The sequence below is a fragment of the Eleutherodactylus coqui genome, chromosome 2 (genome assembly GCF_035609145.1).
Source record: "Eleutherodactylus coqui strain aEleCoq1 chromosome 2, aEleCoq1.hap1, whole genome shotgun sequence".
In the NCBI taxonomy this organism is placed as follows: Eukaryota; Metazoa; Chordata; class Amphibia; order Anura; family Eleutherodactylidae; genus Eleutherodactylus; species Eleutherodactylus coqui.
Window position 1 is genome coordinate 119,155,291 of NC_089838.1, and position 17,034 is coordinate 119,172,324.

Sequence of the window (17,034 nt, forward strand, 5' to 3'; positions counted from 1 at the left end):
GCTGCATCTGCCTTACTGACCTAAAAGGCACCAGTGATGTTCCTAACTTCTTTGACCTCTTACGGTAATCGCGCCCCTCAGTGACCTCCCCTCACAGTAACAGTGCCTCTCAATGACTCCCCCCTCGCAGTCATAAAATACCTTTAAATAATATTTAGATACCAGTTGTATACAGTGATTGCGATTACAGTGGAATTACATCTGGTGACAACACGTGACATCTATCTCGGCTCAGATCTCCATGAAACCTTTTTCCAGACATAACTCATTACTGCACACTCTCCTTATTGTACTGCTACCCTCAATAAACCTCTCAGTACCCCATAATAATAGTGATCTCTCTGTGGTCTAAACTTACTAATAGTACTCCCACTTAGTTATAGTGCCCCCTCTGTTGTCCCACTAAGTTGTACTGTTCCCCCGTGCTCTCCTCTGTGGTTCCATAGTGCTCCCCTCTGTGGCCCAATAGTACTTTCCCCTTAGCCTAATTGTGCTATTCACTGTGGCTCCAGTTACATTGCTCCACCTACAGGCCCAGCTACAGAAACGTTGTTCATCATTCACCACAGTGATTGTACTGTACCTTACACTCTATACATGGGCTGATCCCCCTCCTTGACTCTGGACACACTGTACTCAAACAGGAGTTGGAGGAAGGAGACAGCCTATATGTAGAACATCACGGTGGTGGGAGGGCTGAACATACAGCAAGCATCACAGGAAAGCCTCCCAAATCTGGAACTGTCCTGCTGAACTTGGGACCGTTTAGAAAATTGCGCATGCATTACCACACTCCATTAAAAAGGGGCACTTGTGAGTGGTGGGGTTCCCTAGTCAGATCCCCAGCAATCATATATTTATTATGTGTCCTATAGATAGGCGATAATAATTGATGTTCATTGGGCAACCACTTTAATACCAAACATTTAGAAATGCCCTGGGCATCATGTATCAAAATGATTTCATAGTACTGTATAACACAAAGTTCCCACACAGCAAACTTGTTGCAAAAAATTCTGTCCGATTCATATCTTTGGGATTGCAGAAATCCATTTGGATATATAGAAACCTGCCACATGTGAGGCTGCACCAAGTATAGTCGATGTTTAATTTTGTCTGCGCGTTACTAAAAGCAATGCTGAGTTTTAATTTGTCATTATGGGCTGCAGGGGCACTTTTTCTGTGAAATTGTTTTGATACATGCTTGATAGTGCCATAGTATTTTGACTTTGTACTTCCTGCCGTAAGGCTGCACATAACATAATTTTAGTACTGCCTACCTACAAAGTGTTCATGAAGTTTAAGGATAGGATGTCACCTTGATTTACTGCAAGTCTTATTTCTTTGACTAATGAACAGAGTTCAAACTCTCCATCATACTTCAGTCTCATCCACTGCATGCTACCAGTATTATAATGAGGTGATTAAATAAATTTGCCATTTGTCAAATGCAGTAGAACTGGTAGCTTTCCAGCTGCACCATTGGCATAATGCAGTACAGTTACAGCAACGAAAAGCGTGATTTTATTTTTCACATGTCCAATTTATGAAACAATAGGGAAATGACAAACGGCAACCGTATAATACTATGTTGCAGACTCACTACACCTATTTTTGTCTGCAAAGGACAATATACTTTGGATACAGATAAAAAGGCATTGACTATAACTAGATGACCACATTGCATCCCCAAATGTCATCTGTCTGGACTTGACAAGCGGTTTTAAAAATATACTTAAAGGCTATGTACACCTTTGCACTCCTTTTTTTTCTGTAATCAATGTGTCTTTGAGAATGAAGACTTTTTGTAATTAGTTTTCATTTCTTATCCTTTGGTTTCTATCCTTGCATTCTTTTCCAAGGGACTGCAGATTGGAGGACTGACAGATTTACAAAATCGGTCAGTGAGAGTAAACTGAAGGCTGCTTCTCAGCCTCTCCCCTAGCCTACTCTCCTGTCTTTAAAGGAGCAGCTGTGAGGGGTAACATATTACACGACAAGGGATTTGTGAGACATGACCACTCAGGGTATCCGTGCAGTGACAGGAATAAATCAGCATAGTCATTTGTAAGTGCATGTGAATCTTCCAATAGGGAAGTGCAGTCTTAGGAAAGCTCATCTGTCATTGTTTATTATAGTCACTCCAAGTCAGAAAGTAGTAAAAAAAGAAGAAAAAAAACTTGTGATAAGTCTGGAGGGAGAAACCTTATTAAACAGGGTTGTATGACAGTGTTGGGAGATGCAGATAATCTCATCAGCCCCCATTCCCCAGTATATTGCACCTTCTAGTACTGTTTTGTTATGCTCTACTCTGTTCTCCATCCAGATCATAGTACAATGAGGCTCAGTTTTTAGCCCAGCTCATCTCTCTCCGGCTTGTCATTTGATCTAGAGATAGCCCTGCACTGTAATCAACTACACTGTGCTTATCTTTTCCATCACCACCAAGCTAGGTTCCATTAGTAAACAGTAAAGGGAGAGATGGTACTGTGTAGCATTAAGTAGGCAGGACTGCACAGCCTCTCACAGAGGAGAGGGGGGAGCTGATCTTGTGTTGATCAGTGCTGGGAATGCTCTCCCAGCCACAAATCTCAGTGAAGGACTTGAGGCACAGCACATATAAGGTCTTTTAGGCGCATGAGAATTAAAATGCAAATCAAAAAACAACTAAAGGCCCATTTACATGAACAGATAATCACTCAAATATCACTCAAAGGACAGTTTGAGCAACAGCTTTGAGCGATTATTTTGCATAAAAAATAATTGGTATTCAAGTAGCTTCTCAGCTACTTAAATGCCAATTATGTATGTTAATGAAGCCTTCACTGAGCACAGGCTAATAGCAGGAGGCTATCCAGGGTAAAAATAATGCTATCAGCACTCCCCCATGGAGAACAACTGATAAAACTGATCCCTAAAATCAAGCTCACTTGATTTTAATGATCAGCGAAAAGAGCCCGAAATACGGGTGCCCCGCGCCCATTTACACGCACCGATTATCACTTAAACTGTCGCCAATGAGTGAAGTTTTAGCGATAATCATCCAGTGTAAATGGGCCTTTAGTGAATCATTTTTTCCTGCAGGGACTTAGGCTGGGTTCACATGAACGGGTCGGATTCCGCATGCGAGGGGCCCACAGCAAATTCCGGCTATGAACCCGGCCAGTCATCCTGTGTGCCTGATTTATCTGTATTGCGAATGACAGCGGTGGCTCGCCAGTGGTCATGCGCAGTACATGTTTTCTTTACAGTACATGTTTTCTTTTTCATTGCTTGTATTTCCTGCATTGTCAATAAGCTAAGGCCATACACAATGTTAATTTCATATAAGCTGCAGGTCAGACACCTCCATTGACTTCAATAGAGACCATCTGTGCAGAGTCTGCAGCAAAATAGAGCATGCTGTGGTTTTTCTTCCGCTCGTGGAATGCGCAATTTGTATTTGCAAGTGTGAAGGAAAAATCGAAAGTTCATACCTTTCAATGCTGGCATTTTACCGCGGATCCTCCGCGCAGATGGCGATCGCGGATTCTGCAATTATGGTTCAAAGTGTATTTATTTGTTTTTTGTATATCGAGTAACAGCATAGGCCCTTCTTGGGGCCGCAATACAACAGTAAAACATTAAATTGTCCTTTTAAACAAATATGCTAGTTTTCTTGTGTTCATTTTTGGTTCTTGAGTTCAATTATCTACTGAAGATGTCGTTTAACTATGTAAACCGTTTAAGAAATAACAACTTTCCAAGATTTCAAACTTAACTTCAATGTGACCCATATGGGGTCAAACTTAAAGTGTTAATGAGGGGAAGATAAAGAGTAGAGAAAGTTGAGAGAGAGAGAGGGGGGGGGAGTAGAGGGTTTGGGGGGGATAGGGTAAAGATGGAGGGGGGGGGGGGAGAGGGATCAACCCGACCATTCCTGCTGCTCCACTCGGCCCCATCTGGGGACGCTAAGGCAAAGCTACAGATGTTCGGGGTCGGGGGACTGATCCGTTTAGAACCCACTCAGAAATCTCTGCCCTGTCTCTACAATTAATCCAGGTGTACCCAGTCGCCGTTTATTTGTTGTAGCAAAGTTCATCTCTGGCGCACATCTCTTCCATATATCTAATTTGGTCCAGTGCCTCTAACCACATCAATCTGGAGCGTGGAGTGGTGGTTTTCCACTTTTTTGGGATTACCTGGCGCGTTGCCATGATAAAAAACCTCAGTAGGATTCTGCAATTAGACTCCATCTGTGTGAGACCTTCCTTGGTAAAAAATTTGTGTCCATTGATTTTTCATGCACTAATGTTTCCTTGACCTTTAAAGGTTTAAAGATTTTTACACTCGTCCTATATATCTAAAATAACAAAAAATGAACTTGTGCACAATATTCCATGTGTGGTCGGACTATTGCTTTGTAAAGAGGAAGTAAAATGTTTTCATTGTGTGCATCTGTGCCTCTTTTGATATACCTCAAGATCGAATTTGCCTTGGCAGTATCTGCCTGACACTAGTTGCTCCACTTAAGTTTGCAGTCAATTAAAATTCCGAAGTCCTTTTCTATGTCAGTTTTATTCAACATTTAGTATGTACTGGTAACATGTATTTTCCTTCCCTGGGCATAACCTTACACTTATCAGTGTTAAACCTCATTTGCTACTATTCTGCTCAAGCCCCCAATTTATGCAGATCCATTTATAACAATAAACTGTCCTATTTTGTGTTAAGTACTTTATAGAGTACTTCAAGTCATCTGTAAATATTGATATTTACTGTACAATCCCTCTATAAGGACATTCATAAATATAATAAACCGAATAGGATCCAACACTTACCTTCATGGTGCCCCACTGGTAACAGTGTCCCATTCAGAGTATGTACCGTTAATAACTATCCTTGGCTGTCTATCACTGAGCCATTTACTTACCCACTTGCACACATTGTTGGCCAGTTCAAGCATTCTCATTTTATGAACCAACCTTTGATGCTTCAAGGAGAGGATTCAAAAAGATCTAGAAAAGCTTGAACAGTGGGCGGCTCAATGCAGGATTCACAAAGTCATCCTAGGCAGATGTCTATCCAGCCTCTATTTGAAGACTTCCATTAAAGAAGAATTCACCATCTCCTGTGGCAACCTGTTCCACTCATTGATCACCCTCTGCGTCTCCTCCCTTTCAGTTTCATTCCATTGCTTCTAGTCTTTGCTTGTGCAAATGAGAATAGGGCTGATCCCTCTGCACTAGGGCAGACCTTCAAATATTTGTACACAGCTATTAAGCCTCCTCTCGGTCTTCTTTTTTACAAGATAAACATTTCCAGATCCTGTAACCATTCCTCATAGGACATGGTTTGCAGACCCCTCACCATCCTGGTAACTCTTCTCTGAATTTTCTCCAATTTGTCGATGTATTTTTTTTAAATTGGAGTACCCAGAACTGGACATAGTATTCCAGATGAGGTCTGACTGAGGAAGAGTAGAAGGGGATAATGACCTCACATGATCTAGACTCTATGCTTCTATTAGTACATCCCAGAATAGTGTTTGCCTTTTTTGCTGCTGCATCACACTGTTGACCTATGTTCAGTCTAGAATCTATTAGTATACCCAAGTCTTTTTCACATGTGCTGCTGCTTAGCTCAATTCCTCCCATTCTGTATGTGCTTTTTTTAGATCTTTTTGAATCTTCTTTCTCTCATCTCTAGTGTTAGCTATCCTTCCTAGCTTTGTATCAGTGGCAAATTTAATCAGTTCCCCTCTATTTGCCCATCTGGATTATTTATAAAAATGTTGAACAACACTGGGCCAGAGCCTTGTGGTACCCCACTTGCCACATTCTTCCAATTGGATGTGCAGCCATTTATGACCACTCTTTGAGTACAATCACTCAGCCAGTTGTGAATCCAAGTAACATTTGCTTTGTTGATCCCATATTTGGTCAGTTTTTTCAATAAAGATGGTGATATTCTTTGTCAAATATTTTACTAAAGTCAAGATATACTATATCTGCTACATTTCCCTGATTGACTCAGTCCGTGATTCTGTCATAAAAGGAAACTACATTAGTCTAGTATGATGTGTTTTTTGCAAACTCCAGGACTTTTGAAAGATTACGGAGAGTGGTTCAACAATTACCTCTGCTGCTTCCTTTAGTATCCTAGAATGTAATTCACCTGGACCTGGGGACTTGAATTCATTTAAGTTAGCTAAGCTAACCATCTCTCTGCTTATAGATAGCCGGCATTCTTTTATTCCTTCTGTAGTACAGAGAAGATCAGTTGATGTTGCATTTACTTTCTGACAGAAAACAGATACAAAATAGGAATTTAAAAGTTCAACCTTCTCAACATAATTTTTATCCAATTCACCATTTTCATCCTGTAAATACCCTATAGCATCTTTGACTTTTCTTTTGCATTTGACATACCACCAAAATCGTTTTTTATTGCTTTTTGCCTGACTTGCCAGCCTGAATTGATTATTAGCTTTTATTTGATTGGCAAGAGTCTGTCACTCAGGACTCTTAACGAACAGCTATTCACCAGGCTGCACTATGAATCTTATAAAGACTAAACCCCCCAAAATTGTGGAATTGCTGTTTTTTTCCACCCACCATAATGGTGCCATTGATAGATTGACAACAAAAAAAATCCCTGTCATAAGGGTTTAAACAAATAAAAATGTATGAAGTCAGTATCAATGGAGCACAATTTTGTTGCATTCTACTATCTTTCTAAACTTTCTGTTTACGCTCCCTTGTTGTCTCCACATTATCAGGGTAACATCATGTTCATTATTGTCATCTTGTTATAAGTTTATGCTCTTATGTTGCATTTACTTCTATGAACAGAATTGCAGGATATAAGAAATGTTTTCTGTTGTCAACATTGTTTTTCTGTTTTTGATAAAAACATATTATTTGCAATAACCTTTCCTTCTGTTTAACATAAAAAGAACATAACACAGCTTTTTTATTTTGTTAGATTTCCCTGTTAAACATAAATTGTAGTTATGATATTTTTACTAAAGGACAAGATTAACATCAGTCTGTCGTCTCCCACACTGGATTATCTATAAAGCAACATCGCTATTATAGTATTTGAAGAACATGCACATCATAAATTGCTAAAAAGATTTGTTAACATAAGCCTTCAGAAATGTTCTCTGTTCTCGTTTGCTCTTTAGATGCATTGCAGAAATTACATCGGAAAACAACCGCATGTTGGCACAATCAGTAATAAAGTGAGGAACTCTGGAGCCGATATTGATCAGAGAGGACACATTGTTCATTCGGGTCAGAGCTGAGCTACATCTCTTTTTGTGACATGTATTTGTATCCAAAGCAAATAAACCATGCAATGTTCTGTCTAGACCACTGTGCTGTTTATATAAAGTGGACTATCTTACATAACCACTTTAACCACTAGATGATGGGTTGTGGTATTTGCTTGACATAGTGCCATATAACTACATTCATCAAATGCAGATTTCTAAAATAGAGCGTGGCATATTATAGATTATCAATAAATTCCCATTGTTTCCAAAAACATTTAAAGGGGTTGTCCCGCGCCGAAACGGGTTTTTTTTTTTTTCAACCCCCCCCCCGTTCGGCGCGAGACAACCCCGATGCAGGGAGGTAAAGAAAGCTCACCGGAGCGCTTACCTGAATCCCCGCGCTCCGGTGACTTCTCTACTCACCGCTGAAGATGGCCTCTTCCTCCGTGGACCGCAGCTCTTCTGTGCGGTCCACTGCCGATTCCAGCCTCCTGATTGGCTGGAATCGGCACGTGACGGGGCGGAGCTACACGGAGCTACACGGAGCCCCATAGAAGACTGCAGAAGACCCGGACTGCGCAAGCGCGGCTAATTTGGCCATCGGAGGGCGAAAATTAGTCGGCACCATGGAGACGAGGACGCCAGCAACGGAACAGGTAAGTATAAAACTTTTTATAACTTCTGCATGGCTCATAATTAATGCACAATGTACATTACAAAGTGCATTATTATGGCCATGCAGAAGTGTACAGACCCACTTGCTGCCTCGGGACAACCCCTTTAACTGTTGAGCCATGCTGCATCTGAATGAAGTCATGTTGAATGCAGGAGATTACACTTTTATTCTATGTACAAGGATACATTCTGTTACATGTTGCTTGCTACACATCCTGAGCAGAAATCCCAACACCTTTTTGTGGTCCATTACTCCCCATTAGATTATTGCATTTTTTAAATTAATATTCATTTTCATTCATTTGTTTAGTATTTAACAGAATAGATAGATATACTGGATTAGGGAATACACTACTCAGCCTTTGTTTAAATATACTAATTCATAGTAAGGGAAATACAATATATATTTTGTAGAGATAACCTGTAACTAATAAATGTCAAGCTGCAATTATGGCTTATACATCAGTAGCATGTAGCATTATGTCAGCAACATTAAATCAGGAAAGGTTTTCTGCATCTGGATGTAAAGAAAGTGGCAGATTTGTAAGCTTAATGGGACAGAATCCTGATCAATTTAAGACAAAAAATGGCCTTTTACCGCATTTATTATTTGTCTTGGAGACTTTTTGCACCTTCTTGAGCAACTGGGTGTGGCTTACCAGAAAAGGGCATGGTTTAGTGAAAAGGAATATGATTTAAAATGCCACAATATGCATTTTACTGCAAAGCCAGTACTGCATGAGGTGACACGTTAGATAGGCTCTGACAGCAGAGAGGCTGGCAATATACTGTAAGAGAACCCCAACAAACGTCTTCCAACATCGGAGTTGTACATAATGTTTTAAGACGTTAGACAGTGGATTGGAAAGGGTTACATGTGCACCAACTCTATAATAAAGCAAGGGCCACAGCAATGCATTTGTTGCATTTTTATAGCGCCTGGTCGAAGTCTGCACTGTAAATATTGGAAAGCATTAGTAGATCTTTCTAATGTTTTTCTTCACTGATAGCAAGCAAAGACCCTGAATATTGTAAATAAATTAAGTGCAGAGTATATCAGAGAGTTGCTTCACTTTTCAGTATACAATGAACAAGTTAATAAACAATGCAATATTTAGTATTTTCCACTGAGAAACAACAAGCAACATTTCTTTAAACAAACAAGGTTTCATGCATATGGAAGAGGCGTGTATGACAGCATACAGAATCCCTTACATATACTACAGAACTGGCCAGAGTTCCTGTGCCACCTCGTGATGCGTCACAAGCAGTATATGAGGGAGATGGTTTGCCTTAGAAGCAATACTTTTAGAGGAAAACCCCTTCAGATTGCAGCATAATATGCAGGCATATGGAGGTGCTTTAAGGCTCCATGCACTTCTGTGGTTGCCCTATTTCTGCCTGTACAAAACGGATCTATAATACAGCCCTATGTATGAGTCTTAACTGTCATATCAGAATGAAGACTATCTAGGACTTTACCCCTCCAACTTTGTGTGGCTAGAAAGATGTTTCCTTCCACAGCGTCTTTATGTAGAAGTTTCAGCATTTAACCAAACAGTAATGTTAACTTTTGTAGGATGACACTATAGGTCCTTATCCATATTCCCCAAGAAAACCCATAAAGTCTCTTCTACAGATAATTTTTGTATCTGTTACCTTATTATATACTTGTTATCATAGCACTATTGGCTGTCTGAAATTATTTATTATTTTTGTAAGTAGACATCAAATTTGCCTTCCACCCAGATTGCACTAAAATAAAAATTTCAGGCTCCAAAAAAAGAAATGTAATATTAATTATAAATTAAGGGTTTAATATACTTGTATAGTATAACTAAACATTAAAAAAAAGTCTGACATGTCATAGTGATATGTCAGAATTTGTGATCTGAGGGGTCCAGATGCGGAGCGCTGTGCCCATTTGGCTGTCATTGCAAACAACATACAGACTCCATGAACTTTTTATGGAGTCTGTACAATGCTCAGAGCAGTGACAGAAACAGCTGAATGGACATAGTGCTCAGATGAGCACTTTTGTCATTAGTTTCAGCGATCAGTAGGGATCTCCGCACCTGTAATATGTTGGAGCACCATGCAGAAGCCTGCATAATCCATATGACTCTGTAGAACAGTGTCAGGGAGAGCCTCCTATACACAGTTGTGCCATCTGTATGAGGCATAAATGCCACTGCTTGTCTGTTGATATGTATTGAATGTTGCATATAGTATACATAGTATGTTGAATCCTAGTGCATTTTTAGCTAGTTGAAACAAAATTCAGTAATTGGGGATGCAATTGTGTAGAAATTCTTAAATATCCGATGGCAAACCACTTGATAAATCAAGGGAGCCAAAGTATCAAAGTATGTGCCTTTTAGAATATTATGCAAAAAATATGTTTTCCTTTCACTGCAGGTTGTAAAGCACTTACATGTGTTCCCCTGGATTTGTTGGATACATTTGCTTGCTTCCATGAAAGTTTACAGAAATCTAAATATTCAAGCCGAGCACTAAAACATAGCAGAAAACTACTCACTCTGTTCTTAGCTTATGATCAAGGTACATAAAGCTATATATACTGTATATACTGCATTGCAAATATTCTGTATCTGAATGTAAAACAGTAGCAGCCATGTAGGAAAGAATACATACATTATTAGTAGTAGTATCGCTATATCGGAAGGATTGAATTCTACACAGGTCAACTTAAATGGGTGTTTTGAAGGCTTAATGTTTTTCCATGTTTTCACCCATCCACTGGCTTGGCCAATCTTCAGCTCTCTCATTAAAATGAATGGAGTGGCATTACACCTGCACAACCTCCGCTCTGCTGCCTTGGTGGGGGTTCCAGTGATTGAACCCCCTCACATCTACCAATTTTCACCTATTCAGTGAATGGGTGAAACTGGAAAAAAAAAACCATTGCCTCTGGTATACCCCTGTGAATGTAGACAGGTGGTCAGAAAATTAAAGAAAGACTATGCAGCCATATATGTAACTTGGGCAGCAATCCAATACAACATCTTTGTTAGCATTCTGACAATATAGTAAAATGTCAAAACTATATCCCAAACTATAGTACATTGTTAGAAATTACTTCCAGCAGTCTTGGAATATATAGCTCAAAAGGATTTCCCAGAAATAAGTGTACAGTAGTGGTACAAAAACATCCTAACTGTCTGAGATTACAAGAGATCAGTGTCATAGGAACTTCATTTTACGGACCCACTTTAAATGGAGAGCTACTTATGGCTATATTTTATCAAGAATCACATGTATACTGATAACAGTATTTGAGAAATCGATGGTTAATTCTTACTTCCGTCAGTTACAAGACTTCAATGATAAATTATACTCAAAGGGATACTTTGTTCGCACACACAGGGAACTGCATGTCATTCATGCAGTACAATGAAAAGAGCATGAAACTTGTTACAATCATTGCAAACATTACAGCAATACACATATGCACTAACCAGCTGGTTACAATCAAAGCTGCTGCAGAGCCACAGGGTGTACGGATTCTTACCTACCTTCTTACTGTGTCAGATTTTAAGGTTAGACACAAGAAATAAAATAAAGAATGCGTGTGTAAGATGCATATTGCATAAAGTATATAATTGTCACAGTGTATTGGGATTTGTATAGAGACAGACATGAACAATAAACATCACAAACAGAGATACATGTTTAAATACAAAAAGTTACAATGTCTTATTGTTCCTCAGGTCTCATATCCACGGCCGTATCTGTTAAACGCTGCGGGTCTCCCAATCTCAGAAACAGCAGGTCTGCCAGCAGAAACTGCGTATGGGCTCAGTCACACGGGCGTTTATTGCCGCGATTTGCGCATGCGTCCGGCGATTTTTTAAAACCATTGCTTTGCAATGGTATCGGACACATGAGCGCTTTTTATGCGCTCGTCCGATAAATTAGAGAACAGAAATCGCAGATCGCACCTATCTGCGATCTGCGATTCCTGTTCTCTTCTCTATATGCGCTCAATGGGGCCGGCGGCAGCAGCGCCGACCCCAATGAGAACATATAGAAGACAAATCATTCTTCTCTGCCACAGCTGGAACAGCTGTGGCAGAGAAGAACGATGTTTGCCCATTGAATTCAATGGAGCGGCAATACAGCCGCTCCATTGAAAGCAATGGGCTGCCGGCGTGCGCGGGGTTAATTGTCGGGAAGGGGTTAAATATATAACCCCTTTCCTGCAATGCATCCTGAAAAGTGAAAAAATAAAAAAAAAGGATGTACTCACCTGCTCCCGGCAGCCTGAGATCCCCGCGGCCGTCCTGCAGTGGGTGTGAAGGGGGTGTGACTCAGGCTTGCCCCTGATTGGCTCAGCCTGAGCCAATCAGAGGCTGATCTCAGTCACACCCATTCATGAATTCATGAATGGGTGTGACTGAGACTTGCTTCTGATTGGCTCAGCGCTGAGCCAATCAGGGGCAAGCCTGAGTCACACCCCCTTCACACCCACTGCAGGCCGGCCGCCGGGATCTCCAGCTGCCGGGAGCAGGTAAGTACATACATTTTTTTTATTTTTTCACTTTTCAGGATGCATTGCAGGAAAGGGGTTATATATTTAACCCCTTCCCGACAATTCATCCCACACTCGCCCGCAGCGCTTGCATTCAATGGAGCCGCTGTATTGCTGGCTCCATTGAATGCAATGCGCTGGACAGCTCCGGCCCGTTTCTAATGAAACGCGGCTAGGAGCAGATTTTCGGGCGATTTTTGGGCCGATTTTTCGGCGCCGGTCACGCGATTTGCGCATGCGCATCCGTCATGCGATGCGCAAATCGCGTGAAAAAACGCCCGTGTGACTAAGGCCTATGGCTGTGAGTCTACTGCACATGCCCGCGTATCACACGCATATGGACATGCGCAGTGTGACTCTTTTTTTCTTTTAAAATTCCCCGCTCTGTTTTATAGCGTTATTGTGTATGAAAAACGCCACCCATACTCAATGTATTGCATATGGATAGCATTTCATATGCTAGTGTATGGGGCTCACACTGCGTGCTGTGCAGAGAAAGGCCTTACTCAGACGGGCATTTTTTCGCGCGATTTGCGCATGCGCATGCAATTCGCGCATATATAGAACCGATGGTTCGCTATGGTATCGGTCACATGTCCGCTTTTTATGCGGATATGCGATAAATTATAGGACACGACGATTCGCAGATCGCGTTTATCTGCGTTCGGCATTTTATGTGCGCACCAAAATCATTTACTGCAGCTAGCTGCGTTTTTTCGCTGGCGAGCACACCGCACTGTACTACCGTCATCTGGCGAGTGCATAGTCTTGTAGGATGTGAGAGCTTGAATGAAATGGCAAAGGCTGACAAGGTGGTCGTAATATGGAGGCTAAGTTTCATGCGCATTTTGATGTGCACGGCGAAAAAGGTGCAAAAAAGTCCCACAAAACAAAGTTCCGGCCAGTCTAAGTTTCATGCGCATCTTGATGCGCACGGCGATTTTACTCCGGTCAGACGGGCGTTTTGCTGCGACCATAAACGCGGCTAGGTGCTGATTTTCCTGCGATTTTTCACCCCCGGTCACGTGATTTGCGCATGCGCATCCGTCACGCGATCCGCAAATCGCGGGAAAAAACGCCCGTCTGACTAACGCCTCATAGAGCATGCTGCAATCTATTTCTCTTGCGTATCGATACACAGTGTCTACATACACATTTGCGTGGATCAATGAAAGCCTATTGATTTTCATCGACTCCATTAACCATGTATCACGTGGCTGTGCAACGCACACGTAATACGCGGTGAAAAAGCCGTCGTGGACATGAGTCCTTAAACTTACAGTCAGTTCAGTGGTGTTCTACTTAACATAAATGAACCCTGTTCCTAGCAATCTCTTCTTCCAAGTTTCCCTCTGGTATATTCCCTCAGTGTAAACAGACAGTTGTTTATCTATAAATGACTGCCTGTTCACTGTCAATGGCCGGAAGAAATCTTCAGCGCGTTCTGCCTCCATTCAGTGAATGACTATCATACCTGTGTGAAAGCGCAGGAGTGATAGTTGTTGGGATGGCTTAAGCGCCCAACACTCATCCCATGTAAAAGCACTCTAAACTAGGCACAGTTTGTGGACTGATGATGTACATTCCATTCAGATTTGTACCCAAACTCAGGACTTTTTATCTGCATTTTATATAATAGAAATACCCTATATAATATCACTTGTAACATTGTATATACACTAACGACCTTATTTCCTACAAGGGCTCATGCACACAGCCATATTGTAAGGAGCCATTGAGGGCAGTAGTGCATACCAAAAGTTTACATTTCTGTATTATACTACATCCTGGCTAAAGGCCCTTTTACATGGAATGATGATCGTTCAGTGTAAACGCAGCTAACAATTGAACAACAAACAATAAATCATTCGCTTTTCATTCATTGTTCATTTTCTGCAGGCATAAAAATCATCGTTGGATTGTTCACAAATCGTTCCGTTTAAACACTGATTGTTCAGTTGTTCTCATTCAATTGAATGAGTGAACAACCCAATGATTTCTCGTTAAATTGAGCCAACAATGTATCTGCCTGTATAAACAGGCTGCCCGAGCGAACTTGGCCATCGTTCACTCTTTCAAATGACCAATCGTCTTGTCTTGTCAGACCTTTATGCAGATGCAGAGGGTATTTTTAACTGTTCTGTATTTTTTTTTTCTTTTTCAGGGCTAAGTTCACAAGACAAACATAGCAGTCAGCTGTTCTATGGAAAAGTTGGCTTTTCTGCAGGTGCATTGCAAGCCCACGGCCCAGTTCCCCCTGACCTCTCTGAAGAAGAGTTTATCTCTGTTTATTCTATTGAAAGCAAGGCAATCCCTCCCTCGCACCTTGCAGTTGTTATAGCTTCCTACGACAAGACTATTGGTAAGGCATCTATTATTTTTTTTTGACTGATAAGACAGTCTCAGATCAATTAATCTGTGGGTTGGGGATTAATGTCTCCAACATCCAATAAGTATTACAATGCTGGACAGTGACAGCCAAATATTCCCAAATATATCAAGTTAATTTAATCACCCTGATGGGGGGGGGGGGGGGGAGGGGGCTTCAATCAACATGTCCTGTTACCTGAGGGAAAGATTAGTATGCATGTGATTTATAGAGTTACCATTCATTAAATCCTTCATCTCATCAGTGCTAAACAATTCTGCTTCACATCCAGAGCTGTACTTTTTAAGCCCGGACACTGCAGCTTGTCATTCTATGCCATGCACTTGCCAATACATCATTTATCTTTTACTGACATATCCATTTATTTGCAAATTTATTTCAGACAGACGAAAGAGTAGGTTAACATAATAATGAAAGGTCCTATAGAAAAGTACATAGTAGGATAACAAGCAGAACATAGTTTTAGCTGTCATTTTACGCAATATGCATATTGAATGAAGTAAGGATATGCATTTGGGCATGTTATCTGCAACGCTTTTCATTATCATTCTCTTGTTTGCTCTTGCAAATTGCTACAAAATTATAACATAACCTTTTGCAAAACAGTCCAGCTACTTGCATACAGTCTGAATTCATGCCGACGTGTCAGGGCTGCAGGGTGAAAACCCGAGCCAATCTCTAACAGTGACTAATGTCACTAAAGGAGGGTTGTTTCCCCTTGAAACTGGGGTGCCTATGGATTCCCCAGTTACAGTGGAAAACTGTAAAATTTAAAAACATATATATATATATAATTTTTTCTTTTTTTTTTTTAATGTCCCCAGATGTCTTATGTTACGTTATGGGAGACATAGATGTTTGAAAAAAGGTTACTAAATAAGTTTTAAAAAATGAAAGAATAAAAGAAAAAAAAAAATATATATATATATAAAAAAGAAAATAACCCATAAACCGTCATTAGATCAGCCCTGTAATCAGAGACTTTACAAGCCTATATATCGAAATGGCCCCAAAAAATGACGACCCTATTTCTGTTTTTTATTTTAGCAGAATTATGAAAATTTTTTAAAGTAAAGGGCTATACATTTTAAAAATATATTTTTTTACATTTTGTACACATTTACCTATAATTAAACAAGAAAACTGAAAAAAAAATTTCAGCAAAAAAAGGCATTAAAAATAGTCCTGTGTCACAAGGAAAAAATGCTAGGAAAATAAATATTGGGCCATAAAACCACCACATTCGTAAAATTGCTAGAAAGTGTCTGGTACTTTAGGACTGAAACACTCTAGTCTTTAAGCGGTTCAAGTCAATGAACGAATCAGTGTATACGATGGAAGATTTTGACAGTACACCACTGGCATGGTGCAAGACTCTTTTTCGTTTTTTTATATGTTCATGTTGAGAATGTCCCCACATGTTCCTCTCATAGGGCTTGTTCACACTGGCATATGTTCATCCGTGAAACGCACACTTTTTTTGTCCCCAAAAAACTGGTGACAACTTAGCGTTTCATGGATCCATAGGCTGTAATGGGTTAAACGTAGCAAACTATGCATATGTTTGACTAGCTTTACCTGACTATCTTTAGCCTGACATATGTTTTCATACGTTTTTCGAGGGGGCTGGTGGGTTGATTGTTCTGGCCCACAAAAAATGTAAGGAAACTCTTTTTTTCCTTTCTCAACATTGCAGTCAATGGAAAATGTATGGAAACGTATGGCTGTAAATTTTTCATACGTTTTCATACATTTTTTGTCATCAAGGAAAAAAAAAGTGTTGAACTACAAAACTTTATTAGAAACAAAGAGTTTACAATGAAAAATGTATACTTTTTCACCATGTTTAAAATGCATGCGTTTTTGAGACATTTTTTCATATATGTTTCTGAAATGTATGAGAAATTGCCAGTGTGAATAGGCCTTTAGGAAATTTTCTGCAAAGTAAGTGCACCTTATGGGAACATATAGAAGATATATACCATTATAAACATGGAAGTTCTATTTCTTCACAGTACATCAAACAGCATGAAATTTAGTCATGACGATATAGCCCCATAGTTTAGGAATGTAATGAAGTATTTTATAATAGTTTTCCATTAGCTTTTGCTGTAATCCTGTGTACAGTACATACATGCTTGGTAATTATACATCCATTTT

At 40.1% G+C, this 17,034-nt stretch overlaps 1 protein-coding gene across 1 annotated transcript in view; it reads left to right on the forward strand.

The window, feature by feature from the left end:
• CFAP54 (cilia and flagella associated protein 54) overlaps window positions 1-17,034 on the forward strand; it is a 394,557-nt gene that overhangs the window by 223,228 nt on the left and 154,295 nt on the right. Inside the window, exons 40-42 of the mRNA XM_066591462.1 lie at window positions 7,169-7,277; window positions 10,352-10,495; window positions 14,650-14,847. Coding sequence (XP_066447559.1) covers window positions 7,169-7,277; window positions 10,352-10,495; window positions 14,650-14,847 — 451 coding nt within the window. The remainder of the gene's footprint in view (window positions 1-7,168; window positions 7,278-10,351; window positions 10,496-14,649; window positions 14,848-17,034) is intronic.